The sequence below is a fragment of the Chelmon rostratus genome, chromosome 7 (assembly GCF_017976325.1).
Source record: "Chelmon rostratus isolate fCheRos1 chromosome 7, fCheRos1.pri, whole genome shotgun sequence".
Taxonomy (NCBI): Eukaryota; Metazoa; Chordata; class Actinopteri; order Chaetodontiformes; family Chaetodontidae; genus Chelmon; species Chelmon rostratus.
Window position 1 is genome coordinate 25,127,759 of NC_055664.1, and position 17,845 is coordinate 25,145,603.

Below are 17,845 nucleotides of genomic sequence, written 5' to 3' on the forward strand. Positions count from 1 at the left end.
TGTGTGGTGTAAAAGAAGAGGAGAGGGAGAAAGAATAGGAGAATAAATAGAACTTCAAAGACGAAGAAACAAAGTACTAGGAAGGTTTAAGATACCACATGTACAGGACCGATACTGCACAAAACAGACTCAATAAATATCGTTTTACTATATATTAGTTTATATTTGTGGGTAGTATTAACAAACGTAAATGTTATGCTGGTGCTGAATTTTACTTGATTATACAGTGTCATCTGCTGGTCAGTAAAGGACATTTCACAACCTTATTTTAAGGCACAAACACATGACTGTGACGAAAGGTTTCAATGGACTTGAGTATTTATTGAATATTTAACCATTTGCTCACTGTGTGCCCCTTCAGAGGGGTTACAGGTTAAGTGCACAGCAGTCCCTAGCAACAAAAGTGTTATGCCGACAACTGATGACATAAAAAAAAACCAAACGCATCACCAAACATTCATTCTATCACTGTGAATACACACACATCCGTAAAAAGACCAGTTTCATTGTCTTAGAAAATATATGTTCGCTCCAAATGAGATTCATTTAAAAATAAGAAAAGTCTAGAGCCAGGTAGGAAAACACCAAAAAAGAAAAAAACACTTTTTAAAAATATTTTGCTGAATGTGGTTGTTTATCAGGATCCATCAGCAGTAGTAAAAGCCAAAGTTGCTTCACACAATAAAAGTTCCATGTTAACTCCTGATCACAATCTTTCACTTAGGAGTTATTGATGCTTCTTTGATGTAGCAGCAAACCTTTCCAGGAATGAGTAGGCTGATTTGCTCTGATTGAAGCAGCTCTTTTCTAAATTGAGCAATCAAGGGCAACGTTTGTTGCCAGCGTACAGCTACCCTGACCTCAAAGACGAGTGGACTGAACACCAACAGCCACTGTTTGCACTCTGATTACGAACCAGCCAATGAGTCAACATGTCAACTTCTGTCTGGAACACAGCTGAGCAAAGCACCTGGGTATATGGACCATTTGTAACCTTTGGATAGACAGACAGGCATAGCAGAGTACAGAGTTGTAGCTTTACCAGACAAAATGTCAGTGGAGCCTGTACAAATGATGTCTTCTAAAAAAAGATAAATCCTTGTCAGTGTGGCGGAAATGAAAATGAAGACTTCTCCTTCAACTCCCCTTGACTGACGGATCAAAAACATTTCTCATGCCCTGCAGCAATACAGCTTTTCATACTCGTACAATCTTTTCAAACAACAGTGTGAAGCTGTAAAGCACATTTTCTGAGACAGTCCTCTACACCAGTTCACCAGGAATGAACATCAAGAGGCCGCTTAGCAGAGAGATTTTGGTCGAACCTTCGGGAAAAGCTAAAAAACAAGCAACACACAAAACAAAACATTAATTAACAACATTAACATTAATTTTTTATTTCTGCATTATGGTAATAAAGCTGAATTGGGCAACCCTTCATTTAGAAATTGGTATCTTACGCCAAAGTAGTTGTTTGGAACAAAGCCCTCCCTGCCACAGAGTGATGCCCACCACCAGTCCGACCCTTCAGGTTTCTGCAGGATGGTGACCATGTCTCCCTCTTTGAAGCTCAGCTCATCGGCTGCCTGAGATGGGTAGCTCCACAGAGCGTACATCACCCCGCTATTCTCCACCCCCATGGCCTCCTCTACACCTGGTATTACAAAAAAAACAGACTTTATAAGCTTGGGTAACACTTACCGTACCAGAACGTGATTGTTTGAAGTAGTGATCATGGAGATTAGTGGTGTTTATGCCTAAAAAGGTCACACATTATAATATCGGCTTTTGGATTATATCAAATTTGTAAAAATTCAACTGTAGTTTTATCTTGCAACCATTTACTCTGTATTTATCATTTAACTATCCCTCCTGCCAGTGTATACCAGTGAATACATGGAAAGTTTTAGTGTGTTTTATACATTTGTTTGGTTTGAAATAGTCATATCTAATATTCCAAATCTTAGCAAACAAATGCAATATTGTTCAAAGCTTGCCATCACAATGTGTCCTGTTGCAGAAATTTAATGATGGCAATTTTAGCATCAGATGTATTATGTGCATATGTGTGAATGACTGATGGGAGACTAAGATCAAACCCGTCACATTAAACCAGCAGTTAAAAGTGCAAAGGTCAGACCCCCAGTAGATGCAGCAACTGCTAAATGCAAACTGTCACGTTATGAGCCATTCTATTATGATTGACTTTTATCATTTAATAGCACAGTGTCATAGTGTGTGTGTGTGTGTGTGCTAGTGCATGTGTAGGTGTAATCGCCTCACCCCTCAGGAAGCTCTCACACTCCTCAAACCCAACAGCGTAAGGATCACACTTCTGGGAGGCTATAGCACCATCGCTCTGTGTCATGGCCATGACAGCGGCTCCATTCCTCACCAAAAACTCACACAGAGGACGGTCGTTACAAGAGGCTGCACAATGCAGCGGAGTCCTGTAGGCAAAGACCTGGCCGTAAATAAATACATCTAGGAATAAAAGATTGCTGCTCTCAAATGTCACATTAAAAACAGCACAATGCTATTAGCAAAACCCTGACCTTGAGGATGTCACCTCAAACATATCCCCTTTTATGTACTGAACAACACAAAACCTAAAGACAATGGGAGATGATACAGGTGGAAAGGAATAAGTTAATATTTACCATCCATGGCTGTCTGGTGCACTGACATTGGCTCCAATGCGAACCAGGAAATCCACAACATTGTAATGGCCCCCACAGATAGCATTGTGAAGGGCAGTGATGCCTTCATCATTGGGTTGGCTAGGGTCGTTCATCTAAGGAAAATATTTTACACAGAGTGGATTCATCAGTCAAACTGTGATTATTTATCTTACAAGAATTTCTGCACGAACATGTTACACTGTTAAATATCAAGAAAGTTTTTCTGTCTATGTCTATTGTAAATGACTTCCACTTCATTCCCCTTCTAAAACTACTGTCAGGATCACCTTGAGCCGACACTGAACCCCCAGCTGCTAAAATGGAAGGAGAAGTTGTCTTACTGCATGAGCAACTTCCAGGTAAATGTATTTCTATATGGAGAAGATGCAGAGATGTGTTGAATAAGGGAATGCAGGCTCAGCAAACTTTCCCTGAGAGAATAAAAGTTAAATATAACATATTTTTCAGGGCTTCTTAAAGTCTATAGAACTGGAGTACAAACTTTGGCACCATACTTTACTGTCTTAGTTCAGATTGGCTTGAATGAGTTTAAGAGTTGTTACCCTATGAAATGTATTCATGGAGGCTACGCAAAGCTTCATGTTTATCGAAAGATGCATTATTTGTATACAATTACTGGTGCAATGGGTTGAATATCTTATGCATACTATTACTGGGAGTAGTAGCTGCAGCAGAGTAGTTGCAGCTGCAGCACAGTAGCAGTGCTGATGGCAGTGACAGTTTATACAATAATAATAAGAGGAAGAAGAAGAAAAAGCAGAAGAAGATTAACGCACCTCCTGTACAGCCCTCTGCACTGTCTCCAGTTCTCCAACCAGCGCTCCATCCAGTAGCAAGACAAGCGGGCTGAGCCGAGCTCGCTTCCCAGAACCTTTGCGCTCCCGATTGGACCGCCGCAGAATGGAATGGTAGCTCTGAAGGGACAAACAGGATGCAAGCTTGTGTAAAGGAAAACACGAGAATTTTGTCCACCGCAGTTATTTAAAACAAAATATAACATTAGATTAGATTAGATGATAGTTTCTGACATCATGTACAATAATACGTACGATAATATTTTTTGTTGTACTGCAACTTATTGCATTAACAGGCTTTAGCACATTTTTAACCAATTTAGAGGCAATTTTAATAGAATTTGACACATTTCTGATTCTTCAGAGATTATTATATCATCGACTGCTGTAAACCCATTTCTTACTCTGAAGTCATGGGGGATCAGTGATGTCTGAGGTACAGGGGGAGGAGGCATTGCGCTGTCCTCTCCGTCTGAGGAGCTGCTGGTCTCACTACCTTGCTCCCCCTTCTGCCGGTGTTCCTTCCTGCGAAAAAGCTTGTCGATGAGATTTTTGTACTGGTTTGGTTGGTAATGGGAGGCCTTCTTCAGAGGCCGTGACTGGTCCACGGAGCCCCGTCTCTTCAGGGCCCGGGGGATTTCTGCCCGGATGCGGAGCAGCTCCTCCAAGTCAGGAATCTCCTGGCTCTGGGCCTCAGGAGCCACCACTGGCTGTAGCCTGGTGGGGCTGAGGGGCCGGGGAGCTGGGGTTATGCTGGGCTTCTCCGAAATCACAGGCATGTGGTGAACAAAGTCCAGCCGCTCTAACTCTGCATCTATATCTCCTGGATTCAGCACTGCAACAATGGATACCAAACCACATTTGTAATGCAAAGTTAGATGAACAAAGATCCTGTGAGCACAGAGTGTCAGAGGGTGTGTACAGATGTGAAATGTTATACCATCACTGTATATGGCTGGCTGTCTCAGCTCAGGTGGCTGTTGGTGCGGCAGGTGGACAGGTTGGTTAGAGAATTCCCTCGGGATGCGAACAGCTGGTTGGTACGGCGCTACATCACCTTCTATTCCCAGGACTCTGGGGTTGCGGGTTGACATTGCTTCCCAGTGGGGGTTCTGGAGACGCATGATGACGGAGAGAGGGATGGGCCTGCGCTGACGGGGCGGAGTAGAAGTTGGGGGAATAGAAATACGGGAGATGATGGGCTGAAGGTGGTAAGGAGAGTGGACTGGGGATGAAACATCTGGAGGCACTGATATACGTGTGTTGCGGGGGAGAGAACCATGGGAAAACTGGAGAGATTTGGAGCGAGGATCCTGGACAGGACAGAAAACAAGGATAAATTCTTGGTAATCCAATCCACCAAATTAGATGACTGTGTAATGTGAATGGTTTCTGACAGTGCCAAATGACAGAGAATTATCACCAACTCTGCAGCCTCTTTTAGCGCATTGTTTTGATTTTTCTGCAAATTTCACTTCACACACATCAGCAATTAGGCTACCAGGTGTCAACTATTGGCAGAAAAATGCTCTGATAAATCCTTTGCAGACGACCTGCTCAGCATCAAATGGAAACATATATAATAATAATTATTATAATTAAGGAATTGAGCCAAAAGGGAAATGAACACTTTGCTTATACTCATAAGGTGAACAGAAACAGACCTCCAGTGGGATAATAATGTTGACGGTGACTGCTGGGTGCAGAGGTAGGCAACTATTGCTGCGTAATGCACTACTTTGAACAGTTTTCTGACAAATAGAGGCCAAAAATTATCTTAAAAAAAAAGAAATGCTATGATTGTGCTTTTGAGCTTAAGAAGCTAATGACAGGTGTGTCGGCTCTACAAATCCTCACTCCTATCCCCACCCATAGTCTGTTAGCCACTTCACCCTATTCTTATCTGTGAAAAAGAATGAGGTAAGTCACTCAACTTTCTTGCAACTAAGAAAAAAGGTTTGGGTCACAACATAAGTCATACAACCAAATTTGTCACAATATGTTTTGGATGTCTCTCTGTTAACACCACCTACCTTTTTAGGGCTTGGGGCCGGAGGAGGGCCATCGAGGTTGGATTCTCTCCAGCTGCTGTTCGGCACAGACGGCCGTAGCCACTCTGTCTCTGTGACAGGAAAGTGTTCATTTAGAAAACAGAGACCACATACAGTGCAGGCAGAGCACTGGTGCTCCTCTGGTCTTGTAACTTAATTGTTTGTCCTAGACTTATTCCACAACTTGGTGTACAAAATACTAAATAAAAAGTTAAAGAAGTGGAAGGTAAAGTAGTCGAAATCAACCAACTGTCATAGGTGTGATGAGGTTTCCTCTCGTAGGACACGTCCAGATCTGTCTCATTCCACTTGCCTGGACTCTTTTGCCGCTGCACACCCTCATCTGAAAGAGTGACACAAAGTGAGAAAGTAGTTTTTCAGTGCCAGAAAGAGGAAGAAATTTCAACAGGTCACTGAAAAGGAACAGTACTTTATAGACCAGTATTTATATATCCAGGACTTTTAATCTGTTGAAGAATCGCTGAAAGAGCACTGTGACATTAAGCCCAGAGTAATTACATTCCTTTGGGTGCGGTTGCAGTGTGACACAAAGCTCTTTGTAAGTGATAGGTTGTAGTGCATTTTCATACTTTCTTTTGTTTAAAAGGTGGGGGCATTCTTCTTTTTTGTTTGTGACAAACAGATAACAGTACTGTACTGTATATCTGTACTGCCCGTTGGAAGCGCCTTTTTTGCCACAACTCAGTTCCACCAAAAACCAGCTTCTAGCACTTTACTGGTTCTAATTAAAGCAGACTGTTTTGGGTTAATTAACATTAACATTAACAAGAACTGTAGAATTGTTAATGAACTTCTACCGTGATTGCAGCATTGCTGACCCCACCTGAACCCTTGACATACCATATCTAAATACCATGTTTAGCAATACAAAACTCTAATTCATTTTAGATCCGCACTGAATATGAATAATTACCCAGTTGTGGCATTTCAACATTATATGTTGAGGTAATGTTTCAGTATGCCAATCATTTAGGTAGTTTACCACCTTGCAAGTGATGTTAACTCAAAATTACTATAATAGTAGTATAGTGCTTTATGATAATTCAGTATTTCTGTTGGGTTAAGTTGGCCCACAGCTGCCATCTAACTACCTGGAGCTGGAAAACTAAAGTGACTTACCAGGTTGCCTGAAACCGCCAAAATTTCGAGGGAGCGTGCTGGATACTGGACGACCAAAAGACAAAGGTGAGGGGCTTCTGTCTGGCCGAGGAGACCTGCGGCCCATCTGGCTACTGTCATAAGGGCTCAGCAGGTTGACAGAGGAGTGAAGCGAGGGAGACCGAGATGACTGGTCAAAAGAAACAGCTGTGGGGCTCGGAGAGGGGCTTCTCTCCATGTAACTGATTGAGCCTCGTGGGCTCCTGTCATAACGAGAGGGAGAGTTACGTCTTGGGGTGTGAGGCGAATGTTTGGGACTCTGCTGGCCGTACGAGTAGCTGTCAGATCCACCTTGAGGAAGTGGAGAGTGTGCCCCCCTGTGGGTGATGGAGGGTGAGAGTGGACTGGTGGAGAAGACAGGGGAGGATGGTACATTTTTATTGCTGGAGATGATGGAGTCCATGGCATGAGAAGTAGTTGAGTTTGGGGAGAGAGGCAGAGAGCTTGAGCTGCCATTACTACTGACACTTGACTCGCTCGTAGTGATGGAGATGTTGGACACCCCGGTGGTTGGAGGCTTCTCTCTGGGGATTATCTGAAGAGAAAATTATCTGCTATAAATAAATAGAAGGAATTTGAACAAACAACATATTTTTGGGGCATTCAACAACTGCTGCACCAGTGGGTCTTTGACAGTTTCATACACCATGTTGTTGGAGATTAACATAACACTAGCATAATATTATATATTATATAATCGCTGTTTTATTTGAGTAATATGAAAAGATTATACATTTTACAGTACGGTAGTAGATCCACATTTATCATAGAATATGATCAGGTAAACCTCAGGAACACAGTTTGCCTTTGAAGAAAGAATGAAGGAAAAAAAACCTCTAATTAAAAACCTAGATGCTAGTGGCATTCTAGAGGCTAATTATGAGAGGGTGCAAGGCTTCCACTCATTAAAGAGCAACATTTTCACATGTACACTCACTTTCAAACACTACATACAATATAAATACAAACAGTTGCAAACTAATCGCTAAAAGGAGAACCAGAACTGAGGGTGTGTACCTGAGACCCAGATGTTGTGTTGTTGCTGGAGGAGGCCTCCTCCAGCAGGGAGCTGAACTGTCTGGATAACTCATCTGCTGTAGCCAGCGATGCATTCAGGTCATCATTTATAGTCTGGACTGAATATAAACCACATAAGCACCCGCGACCGTTAGCACAGGATGACACTCCCATGTGCACATAGACACACAGATCCAAAAAACAACAACAACAACAAAAAATCAAGGACTTTTAGAAACTCACACAGCATGCTGCTGCCAAAGCTCCCCTGAGAACTCATGGCTGTGAGGAAGCAGCTATCAGCTCCTGAAAAGGAAAACACACCACAGCTTTTAGGAACAGAACAGTGTCACACCACTTTAAACTGACAGTATTTTCATAATCGCATGAAAAGGATTCTCAGTCAGGATTTCCGACATTTTATGGGAAAAAATGTGACAGTACAAAGATCTGTATGAACAGGTTTTGCTATCTGCCCTTGAGGATCCTCTCATTCCTTTTGACTGAGTCTGTGACTTCTTTTAATGCAATGACATTAGAATTAATGAATGAATTGAAACTAAAAACATAATTAATGTTTAACTCGACGCTTTCTCTCCTGCTGCAGGTTCCCAGCTCTCTCACCCCTACAGGCCATCGGACAGAGAGCCAACTTTCTGTGAACACATATAACCTGAACTTCCTTCATGTCTAAACAAGCCACAACATCCTCGTACTTTTGCAACTGCAAATAAACACCTGTAGGCATGCTTGAAACATGATCACACCACTCAGTGACATCACAGCCCTTTGAGGCCCCTTTAAGGAAAGCTCACTGCAGTGTCTGTCTAACTTGCTGACTCAACCAGATTACCTGTGGTACCAGGTGTTCCAGCTTAACATCACATATGACTGGTTTGTTTGAAAGGCAGTTTCAGACAGACAGGTGCAGTACAGGGCTTGGGAAGTGGATGACAGATTACACTAATACTCCAGACAGCTGTGTGCACTGACAGGTCAATTAGTCGAGACTGGCAAAAAGCTATTCAAGGTTCAAGTTTTATTTATTTATCTAGCTGTAGTCCCTTTATGCTCCTCACAAAAAAAACAAAAATATTATTTATGGTGTTACGCAGAGGATTAATTGAGGAGTCTCACAGCCTGAGGAAAGAAGCTGCTCTGCAGCTGATACTTCTGTATCACTTGCCAGACGGCAGCAGGGTGAGCATGCTGTGGCCGGGGGGATATTGTATTTTAGTATCCTTCAGCCTCTGCACCAGCATCTCTCTGATACCGCTAACGCTCATAGGATGATCTTCTGTGCAGTTTACCAGCTGCAGAGCCCTGTTGTCCTGAGTCGTGCACATCTCAAGCCAGTTTGTATGGTTTCCAGTCAGGATGCTTTCTGTTGCTCCTCTGTACAAGAACGCTAACAAGAACTTTGTACAGGAATCTAGCCGTCTTATGTTTGTTTAAGAAATACAGTTGTTACTGAGCTTTCTTAACAGGGTGGAGATGTGTGACGCCCACGACAGGTTTAAATAATGTGTTAATGCCATAGAATCACTGCATGCCAACTAATCACTTCAAACATCAGCATGAAAAATAATTCTTCATAATTAAACATTTCTAGTTTGATGTCCTGTTCATTAATGTGCTCTGTATATGACAACAACAGCTCTTAATTACTGAGGCTATTAGTAAAAGCAAATTTAAAAGAAATAAATACTGCTTAGTTCAATGCCTTGATTAATTTTCCACTGTGATTATTCCTTAAAAAGGACATATTGGAATAAAAAAAGATAACTACCCCGTGATATCTCTTCTTCATAAACTTAAAATACACAGTGCATATTTCTCTTTTAAGTACTGCAAAGCCGTTATATTGTGGAGAACCTTTAGTTCATGACATTTTTAAAGGGAACATTGAGTCCTGCTATGGCCTTCATGTGCCTCCACATAAGATAAATGACATTTTAGTCTAAACTTAGTGTGTAATTTCAGTAGAGCGTACCGTAGATATGTGTACATTGGAGCTGATGAAATTTCTTGTACGTTTATACAAGTGTGTTACCTTACTTACAATCCTAAAATGAACTAATAATGGCTGTCTACAGTCACACAGACAGGCAGACCGGCAGAAATTCTCTCTCAGCTTGTGGAAAACAAGGAACACTGTCACTAAGGATTCAACCACTAGGCTGAGTGCTATGTAACCACTCAACATTACTGTGAGCTATTTTGGTCTGTTTCCTACTTCAAAAACTAACCACGGCTTCTTTTAAACTATAGCATGTCATCGGTTTGTTCTGTTTTTTGTATGACAGACATTACTTTGTAAGAAATTACTGTAATTCATTGTTTTCCTGTCCCGTAACATGCCTTGTCTACATGTTTATGTTTGTTCCCACCACAGTTTATTATTAGGCCTGATACAATGGTTGTGCTTTACATAAAAACCATGCACCTTTAATGCTAGAACAACCTCAGCCAACATGTAATTATACTCGTCCTTTTCAGTTACTGATAAGTCCACAACACCACTTGAACATTAGCCACGACTAGAGGAAAACATGCGTTATATAAAGTCATTAAATTCAATTGTGCAGCACAGTCAGATAATAACTGCTCTTCACTGCACTGCAGCAGCGAATTGTCGCGTTTCAGTCAGGGCTGGTCACAGGCTCACATTCCTCAGCACTCCCAGTGAGGCAACCACCTCAAACACAGCCTGAGACGCTTATCTTCGTCAAGAGCAGCTCACACAAAAACAGATTACACTCTCACTGACTCACAAAGGTCAGGCTGATCACTCACACGCTGAACTCTCCCCTTCCTGCCTAGCAATTCATTCACCCCACCCCTATCCTCCCTGTTACGCTCTCCTGCATGCCGTTGTTTTCACTGGTCCTGTCACAACTTTTACTGTGCTGGTAATTGTGTGTGTTAATCTTGTGCTACTGGCACACTTTTCGGTACACTATCACAACTATATTTTTTCAGCAAATGTGCTGTAAGTAAACAATAAGCAGGCTACTTAAGAAAGAATAGGTGTACCGGTAAGTTAAAAACATCTTTCATCACTAGACAGAGTGTTACATATAATGTATTTTAAATGATTAGCTCAGAGGTTAACAGACTGAACCAAGGGTATTACCTTACTTCCCTTGTGACTTTATATTCCTTGTTCTAACATGTTTTTTTGTGGTTTTGCAATAATGGATAGTTTTTGTTCTTTCAAGAAGAGAAGTATACATAGAGAAGCATATTCACTATATTTTAAAACAATATATATTATATTCTCTTCAAATGTTTTCTAGGAATAGCCAGTATACATGGAGTTGTCACACAGAGTATCAATTGAGTCAGCGCTTACACCTCAAAGTAGACACCCAGTAGAGAAGGGTGTTTGTCTTTAAGTATTGAAACACAGGAACATTAATCATCTGAAAATTTAAAGTGGACTGACAGCTTGTGGCCACTGCAGTCCTCTATTCCAGGCTTTCTGACCTGTTGCTGCACTTTGGTTACTTTCTCAAGAGAATTTTCTTGGAAAACCTCATGTTCACTTTCTTTCCAGTTCCTTTCCAGTGCTTTGATTACAGCGTCAACTGGTTCTACCATTTTAACAAGCAACAATTAGCTCTCTCCAGTGGCAAAGCCAAGACAAAAGCCACAAGATGAAACCATGAAGGAGTACTTAACAAAACTACTGGCTACCTCAGCATAGTAGCCTTTAAGAAGCTGAGAACTCAGAAACTTTGTTAAGGGACTCTCAGAGAGGCAGAGATCCTGTGGGAAGCAGAAAGACGATTTAAGGATTAAAGACAATAATCATTAGCTTTGCAGCATTCCAGGGTGTGTCCGACCAAGACTACAAGTAGTCCTTGCCTCATTCCCTTTCCTTTTATGTCCTTCACTAACAATTCCAGATTACAAATTCTAAACAATTCTCTATTTCTTCAGAACTCCTTATTTCCATCCAGGCATGCACCCCTCCCCTCCCACAATTATTCATATCCTTCCTCCGGATTGTTTTACCTTTGTCCCTGTTCAGTCTTGACAGGGAACTTGGCTGAGACTGAATGATGAAAGGAATTCCTCTGACACAACAAAACGCTTCCCTTTGTGGCTTGATTTCCATTTTTCTTTGACATGGAGTCCAATAACCTAAGCCTGGATGTATGTTATCATGCAGACAACACAAACTAAATAATGTCCCACAGGTGAATAAATCTCCTGTCGATCCCAAAAGCTGTGATTTTACAGGGCAGCGGTGATACACCCTCTCAGGTCCCAGTGAAGAACAGCTTTACTGGCCAGGAATGTGTTCACATACAAGGGATTTGACTCTGGTTTTTCTTTGCTGTCAATGTTACACACAGTTCCAGTAAAAGCAGAGATGGATATAGACATACAGCTAAAAACAAGAAAATAAAGCTGAACAAACATAGTTAAATATAAACTTACAGCTATTATATTGATATAATTCGGTGAACAGGTGTATATAGGAATATGTGTAAAAAGCAACAATAAATCCCTAGTATTCAAATTTTTATTTACATAGGCTTTCTTAATTGCTCTTGCGCAGCTTGACTTAAAAATATCTGGAACATTATTGTGCTTTTGTATTTTCATGCCAGGAGTCCAACGTCAAAGATAACACTGAACGCAATGTTTATATTGGCTCACCACGATCTCATCATTTCAAATGAGCTGTTGATATTTCTGGATTCTGACAGGAGATTAAGGTCAAGGCTAATTGTGCAAATACAAGGGGGAAGTATTGCATAATAATTGTGTAAAACATCGAGAAACTGTGTCACAGCACTCAAGAAAGGAGATTCTCTGGCGAATTTATGGTTTTCGTATTCAGTATCTGGTGCAACCACCGGAGGTTTATCCAAAGAATATCACCTCAGGTTTTACAGATTGTAAAACTATGACCACATTGTCATGAAGTAAGATGTATTGACCTCTACTTTCTAGCTACATGAGCTGTTGAATTAGATTTGACTACTGTTGACAGATGAATTCCCTGCTGACATATGAACTACCATAAATGGCTCATAGATTAATCATGTCTTCTACTTTATGACTTCAACAACTGTAATCTACTCAAATACAAAAACTCCACCCAAAGTACTTCTTTGTGTCATGATTACACCCGCATCTTCAACCTAGTTAGTCACCGAAATACTTCTCTGCCTACATATATACACAAACAAGCATGAATGCACCCAAGCACACACACACATTGCATGTTCTATTCATGTCAGTAACTTTCATTGCCAAAGCCTTAAACAATACATCTCTACTGATCTCAAGATGGGGATAACAATCAGTCTCTGTAGACACAAAGGACATGTATGGACCAGAGGATATTTCTGAGATGATAACAACTAATCCCTGTAGAACACAACTTGCAGGCTCTCCTTTGGCATAGTGGCTTCTAGCACTATGCCAGCTATCCTATTCACTTTTAGAGCAATACTGTTCTCCACAGCATGTGACTTAGGAATCTCTCAGTGCTACACCACATAACAGACATTTCTGGCAAGTTACATGCTCCATTTAAAACCTGCAGTGTGTCATGCTCATGCTGAGGTGCAAAGAGCGCAAAGCAGTGCCATGACCGAAGAAAGTGACGGATGTGTGTATCTGCTTAGGTGTGTGAATGCATGAGTTTGAACACAAACACACAAATTACAGGTGTGCAGGTGACAGTGAGAGCAGTTTGTCAAGCAACAGGTTGCGGCAAGTGAATGACAAGATGCAGCCCAGCTGGTTTGTGACACACGTTGGATAGATTCCATCTAAATCTTGCTCTGACAGGAAGGTTTGGTTTTGCTGCAAATTACAGTTGTTAAGTGATAAGTTCTGCTGATAAATTCAGCCAAAAACTGACACACTGGCATTCCTTACTTGCACATAAGGAGCCAAATGCTGATGGATTTTTGGCTTATCACAACAAAACTTCATATCACCATCAATATCATTCATCTATTACATGTCAACATCCGACATGACTTGGTTAACATTTTAATTGCATACAAATATCGTAAAATTACAGTTTAATCAGATAAGATCGCTATTAGATCACTATTAATGAATACAACCCCCCAGTAGATAAAGTAACTCTAGCTGTATTTTATACAGCCTGCACATCAGTCTGTCCATGTCCAGCAGCTGGCTGTTGCACTTAAGCTTTCCTCTGTGGTTGTAGACTGCGAGGCATGCCAGGCAGGGATGGTAACATCTGATTTCCATTAGTTTGAGAACAAGCTCCTCCTCGCATTCAAGACCCCTCACAATGAACGAGAAAACCATGAAAAGAACTATTCAAAGCGAAAAATGGCGTTTTCATGACTGTTATTAACTCAAGCTGCGAACAGACTCAACGAGCTACTCTGACGACACACAACTCAGACACAATCTTATAATAAAACACGCCAACTTCACCTCACACGATTCCCCACGCAGATAGGTGCGCTACGGGACGAATAAAAAACTTCCTTACCTCAGCGGACGAGAGCCTTTTCGTGCTTCCGTCCCAAAGTCGAGTGGAAAGTTGAGCCTTGATCCAGGTTTCTTGTCCTCCCGAAGCTGGGTTGCTTCGTCCGTATGTGTGTGTAGTCGGTTTCTGTCTGGTGGCTGTTGCTCCAGACATTTAGTCATCGCTTCGTGCTGAGTTGAGTTATTTTGGCTCACAGTCCAGCCCCTCTGACTCTCTCCGCTACTGTAACCCGAGCCAGGTGTTTCTGCCACAGCTGGCCCAGGTAGAGCATACCATCGAGTTGAGCTGACACGTTTTATTGACATTTTCTGTTAAGTTCCGGTAACCTGCACGCCACATAACAGGTACATAATGCAAAAGTATATAACCTAGACAATATAACCCCGTTTTGTACACAGAAATCTAATCATATCAAGTATAAACAATAGATATGTTTACATTTACAATTGAAAATGTATTTCTACATTCATAAGATATTAAATATATTCAATCTATATATGAACTCAACGATTAACACATTTTGTTGTACATGACAACGATTACAATCACTTTGATTTACATTTATAACATGTGCAGTCTGACGTATAGAAATGTTCTAGGCTACAAGCATGGCAATGCCTAAGCAGACAATGATGTGTGTATGGGTGATAATCGTGTGGAGAAAATACAGGTTGTGGTGGATGTTCATAGGTATAAAGCTAGACCATGTGGTCCAAAACAAGCCTATATTGTAGATATATATTCAGTGGCTCTTGCTTAACCAGAAACCTCATATGCCATACATCAAACACTAGATTTTAGTGTAATGATATTCTCATAATGCTGGTGTTGAATTATTATCGAATCAATTATCGAATAAGTAGGTCCAATATGACTTCATTAATGAAAACAAACTGATTTCTTGGGTGCCTGACAGCTCGCGTAAATTCAAGTTAATAAAAAAGATGGGTCCAAAGGTCCAGTATGTATATGATATATAAAGTATATGATTTAGTGCCATCCAGCGGTGAGGTTGTAGATTGCAACAAACTGTACCCAATTCTTTTTTTTTTTATAGCAAAACTTTATTTAGTCATGATGATTACAATAAGGCAAAAAGCAGATAATGCATTACAAACTACCCTACGGTGGCCGCTACCAACGCGAATGATCCGTCTTCGTGGCAGCGTTTGGTTTGTGAGTGATTTGAGGATGATATATTATGTTTTGCTCGTCGCTCTGGATATGAAGGGCCCATTCTAAGATAGCGAAAACACAACGTTTATTATTTTACGGTGATTGTACTCTGGTGAAAACATAATTCTGAATATTGTATTCCACTTCCTGAATACTAGCCACTGGACTTTGGGCTTAGCACGCGCGGGCGGGTTTGTGACTGGCTCTGTCAATCATTAACGTCATCACATAACCTCAACGTGCTCCGCCCTACGGTGGTCAAGTGTTTCCGCCGAGATGGTTGTTGGTGCCTTCCCTATCGCCAAGCTCCTCTATCTCGGAGTAAGGCAGATGAGCAAGCCTGTAGCGAACCGAATAAAAGCGGGAGCCCGGAGAAGCGATTTCTTTAGGAATTACATCTGTTTGCCGCCAGCACAGTGTGAGTAACCGAACTAATGGCTGCCAATGACCGCTAGATTTCAGTGTCATACATCCGGACGGTGAATAAAGCGAAGAGGACAGCAACAACCAATGATAATGTCTTTGCCAAGGCGCTTACCCAATCATTTTCAAGGGTTTATCCGCTTGCCCAATAGCAGTCGAGGAGGGCGGGTCTTGTCTGTCATTGAACTTGTATGAAGCTGTTTGTCGACAGTAACCCGTGCTTGACAGCAACCAGAATGCCTTGTGCCCCGCGTCCTCATCAGAAAATTACACTGGATTTGAACTGGTGAATATATTTTTGACCAGCCACTGTCCTCTGTTGTGTAGAAACATTCTACAATTCCGTGTAGTCGCACTAAGCACTGTCAAAAATGAATTTAAAATGAATTTTATCTAATGTTATTTATACTGTATATGCTTATCAGAAAACGTATCTTAAAGGGACGTGACTGAAAAAAGCCTCACTAACTGTAGCTACTCACAAGTTCACTCACACATTAGCGCAAGAAAAGGAGAGCAAGTCTTTCAAATGTTAGATTCTTTGTGATAGCACAGAAAAAAAATCCTCTAATAAGAAAAAAATGGCGAAACATTGGTCATTGATCATTCAAAGAAATCTCTCACTCAGTAAAATGAAAAATTATGTGGAAACATGAAAAAATGCCACCAAGCCACTGATTATTAAGACTTGGTATTTCAAGTTCAGTTTTCAAATCATGTAAGTTTTCCTGGCAATCGTGCATTGCATTGTATTCACAATACAAACTGTTTGTGATCTTGAGGCATTCTCATATGTATTTCGAATGTTCACTTGTGATCAGATCATGTGGCGCGTAAGTGCAAATGTGGGCAATGTCCAAATATCATATTGAAAATCTAACTGGAATTGTGAATTGCATTTTTTTTTTTTTTGTCCTCAGTTTACCACTGGATTGAGATGAGAACAAAGATGCGGATCATGGGCTTTCGGGGTGCCAGCATTAAGCCACTGAATGAGGAGGCAGCTGCAGAGTTGGGTGCAGAGTTGCTGGGAGAGGCAGTTATCTTCCTTGTTGGTGGTGGATGTATGGTACTGGAGTACAGCAGGCAGGCTGCTAACTCTCGCCGCAAAGAGGAAGAGCTGACTGAAACCATCACAAGCCTACAGACTCAATTAGCAGAACTAACACTGACGACAGAAACTCTAGATGCCCAGCTGAGAGAGTTCAACAGGCAACTGCTGTCCTTTCCTGTTCCAAGCAAAAAGTGATTAAATTAGATATTTGCTATATGAGGTGGTTGAGTTTGTTGGTCTGTGTGTGAAGAACAAGAGTGCACAAACATACCACTGTCATATGTGCAGTCTGATAACAACCCTGCTTCATACACTGTCCCCTGTCCATTAAGTTGGGTGGAAGAGGTGGACATAAGAATATCAGTGCACTGTGGATTTGGGTGCTATCATTAGCTCACATTTTGAGCAACTAGTTGTAAAGGGGAATTCCTATGATATTCATAGTGTATTTCTATGGTTGATCTTGCATGTTCATAAAGTGGACTACATATAAAGATTTACAGTAAAAGGCAATGGTGACTTAAAGTTTAATGTATTTACAGCTCTAGCATAATCGTCTTTTTATTTCAGTGATTGTCATGGATCTTAATTACTTGGGAGACAGTGATTTTCATACTTCATCGGCTTCAATTGTGAGTGACTCTAGATTATATAAGGGCACTCATCAATGAGAAACATTTTGTGCCCTTGATTGTGATCCAAAAACGGACAACAAAGCAAACATCAGATCAGATTTTTTTTTTTTTTTTTTGAGTGTCTGCACCAACACTTTCATGGACATGTTGCATTTACACTGTAAATCCATTTTCTGGTTCAGGTATATTGTATATGTGATGACAACTGCAAAGGATGATGTAAAATAAAATGGTATGCTGTCTGTTTAAGAGTTTGTGTCACACTACACTCAATCACCAAAATACAAACTTTACTGAACATTAAGAATTGAGCCCAAA

At 41.1% G+C, this 17,845-nt stretch overlaps 2 protein-coding genes across 2 annotated transcripts; one reads left to right on the forward strand and one right to left on the reverse strand.

Annotated features, from left to right (window-relative positions):
• Nucleotides 1-274: 274 nt before the first annotated feature.
• Nucleotides 275-14,421, reverse strand: ppp1r13l (protein phosphatase 1, regulatory subunit 13 like). The gene is made up of 13 exons (XM_041940587.1): nt 14,243-14,421; nt 7,987-8,049; nt 7,744-7,862; nt 6,688-7,261; nt 5,798-5,890; nt 5,530-5,618; nt 4,437-4,809; nt 3,901-4,331; nt 3,479-3,616; nt 2,661-2,794; nt 2,284-2,450; nt 1,461-1,654; nt 275-1,337 (listed from the first exon to the last, which is right to left on the reverse strand). The coding sequence occupies exons 2-13, from the start codon at nt 8,021-8,023 to the stop codon at nt 1,302-1,304; spliced, it is 2,385 nt and encodes a 794-aa protein (XP_041796521.1). The 5' UTR covers nt 8,024-8,049; nt 14,243-14,421; the 3' UTR covers nt 275-1,301.
• A 977-nt stretch (nt 14,422-15,398) lies between these two features.
• On the forward strand, nt 15,399-17,773 carry opa3 (outer mitochondrial membrane lipid metabolism regulator OPA3). Its single transcript, XM_041941254.1, has 2 exons — nt 15,399-15,833; nt 16,759-17,773. Exons 1-2 carry the CDS (start codon nt 15,692-15,694, stop codon nt 17,085-17,087), a joined length of 471 nt encoding a protein of 156 aa, XP_041797188.1. The 5' UTR covers nt 15,399-15,691; the 3' UTR covers nt 17,088-17,773.
• The last annotated feature ends 72 nt before the right edge of the window (nt 17,774-17,845 follow it).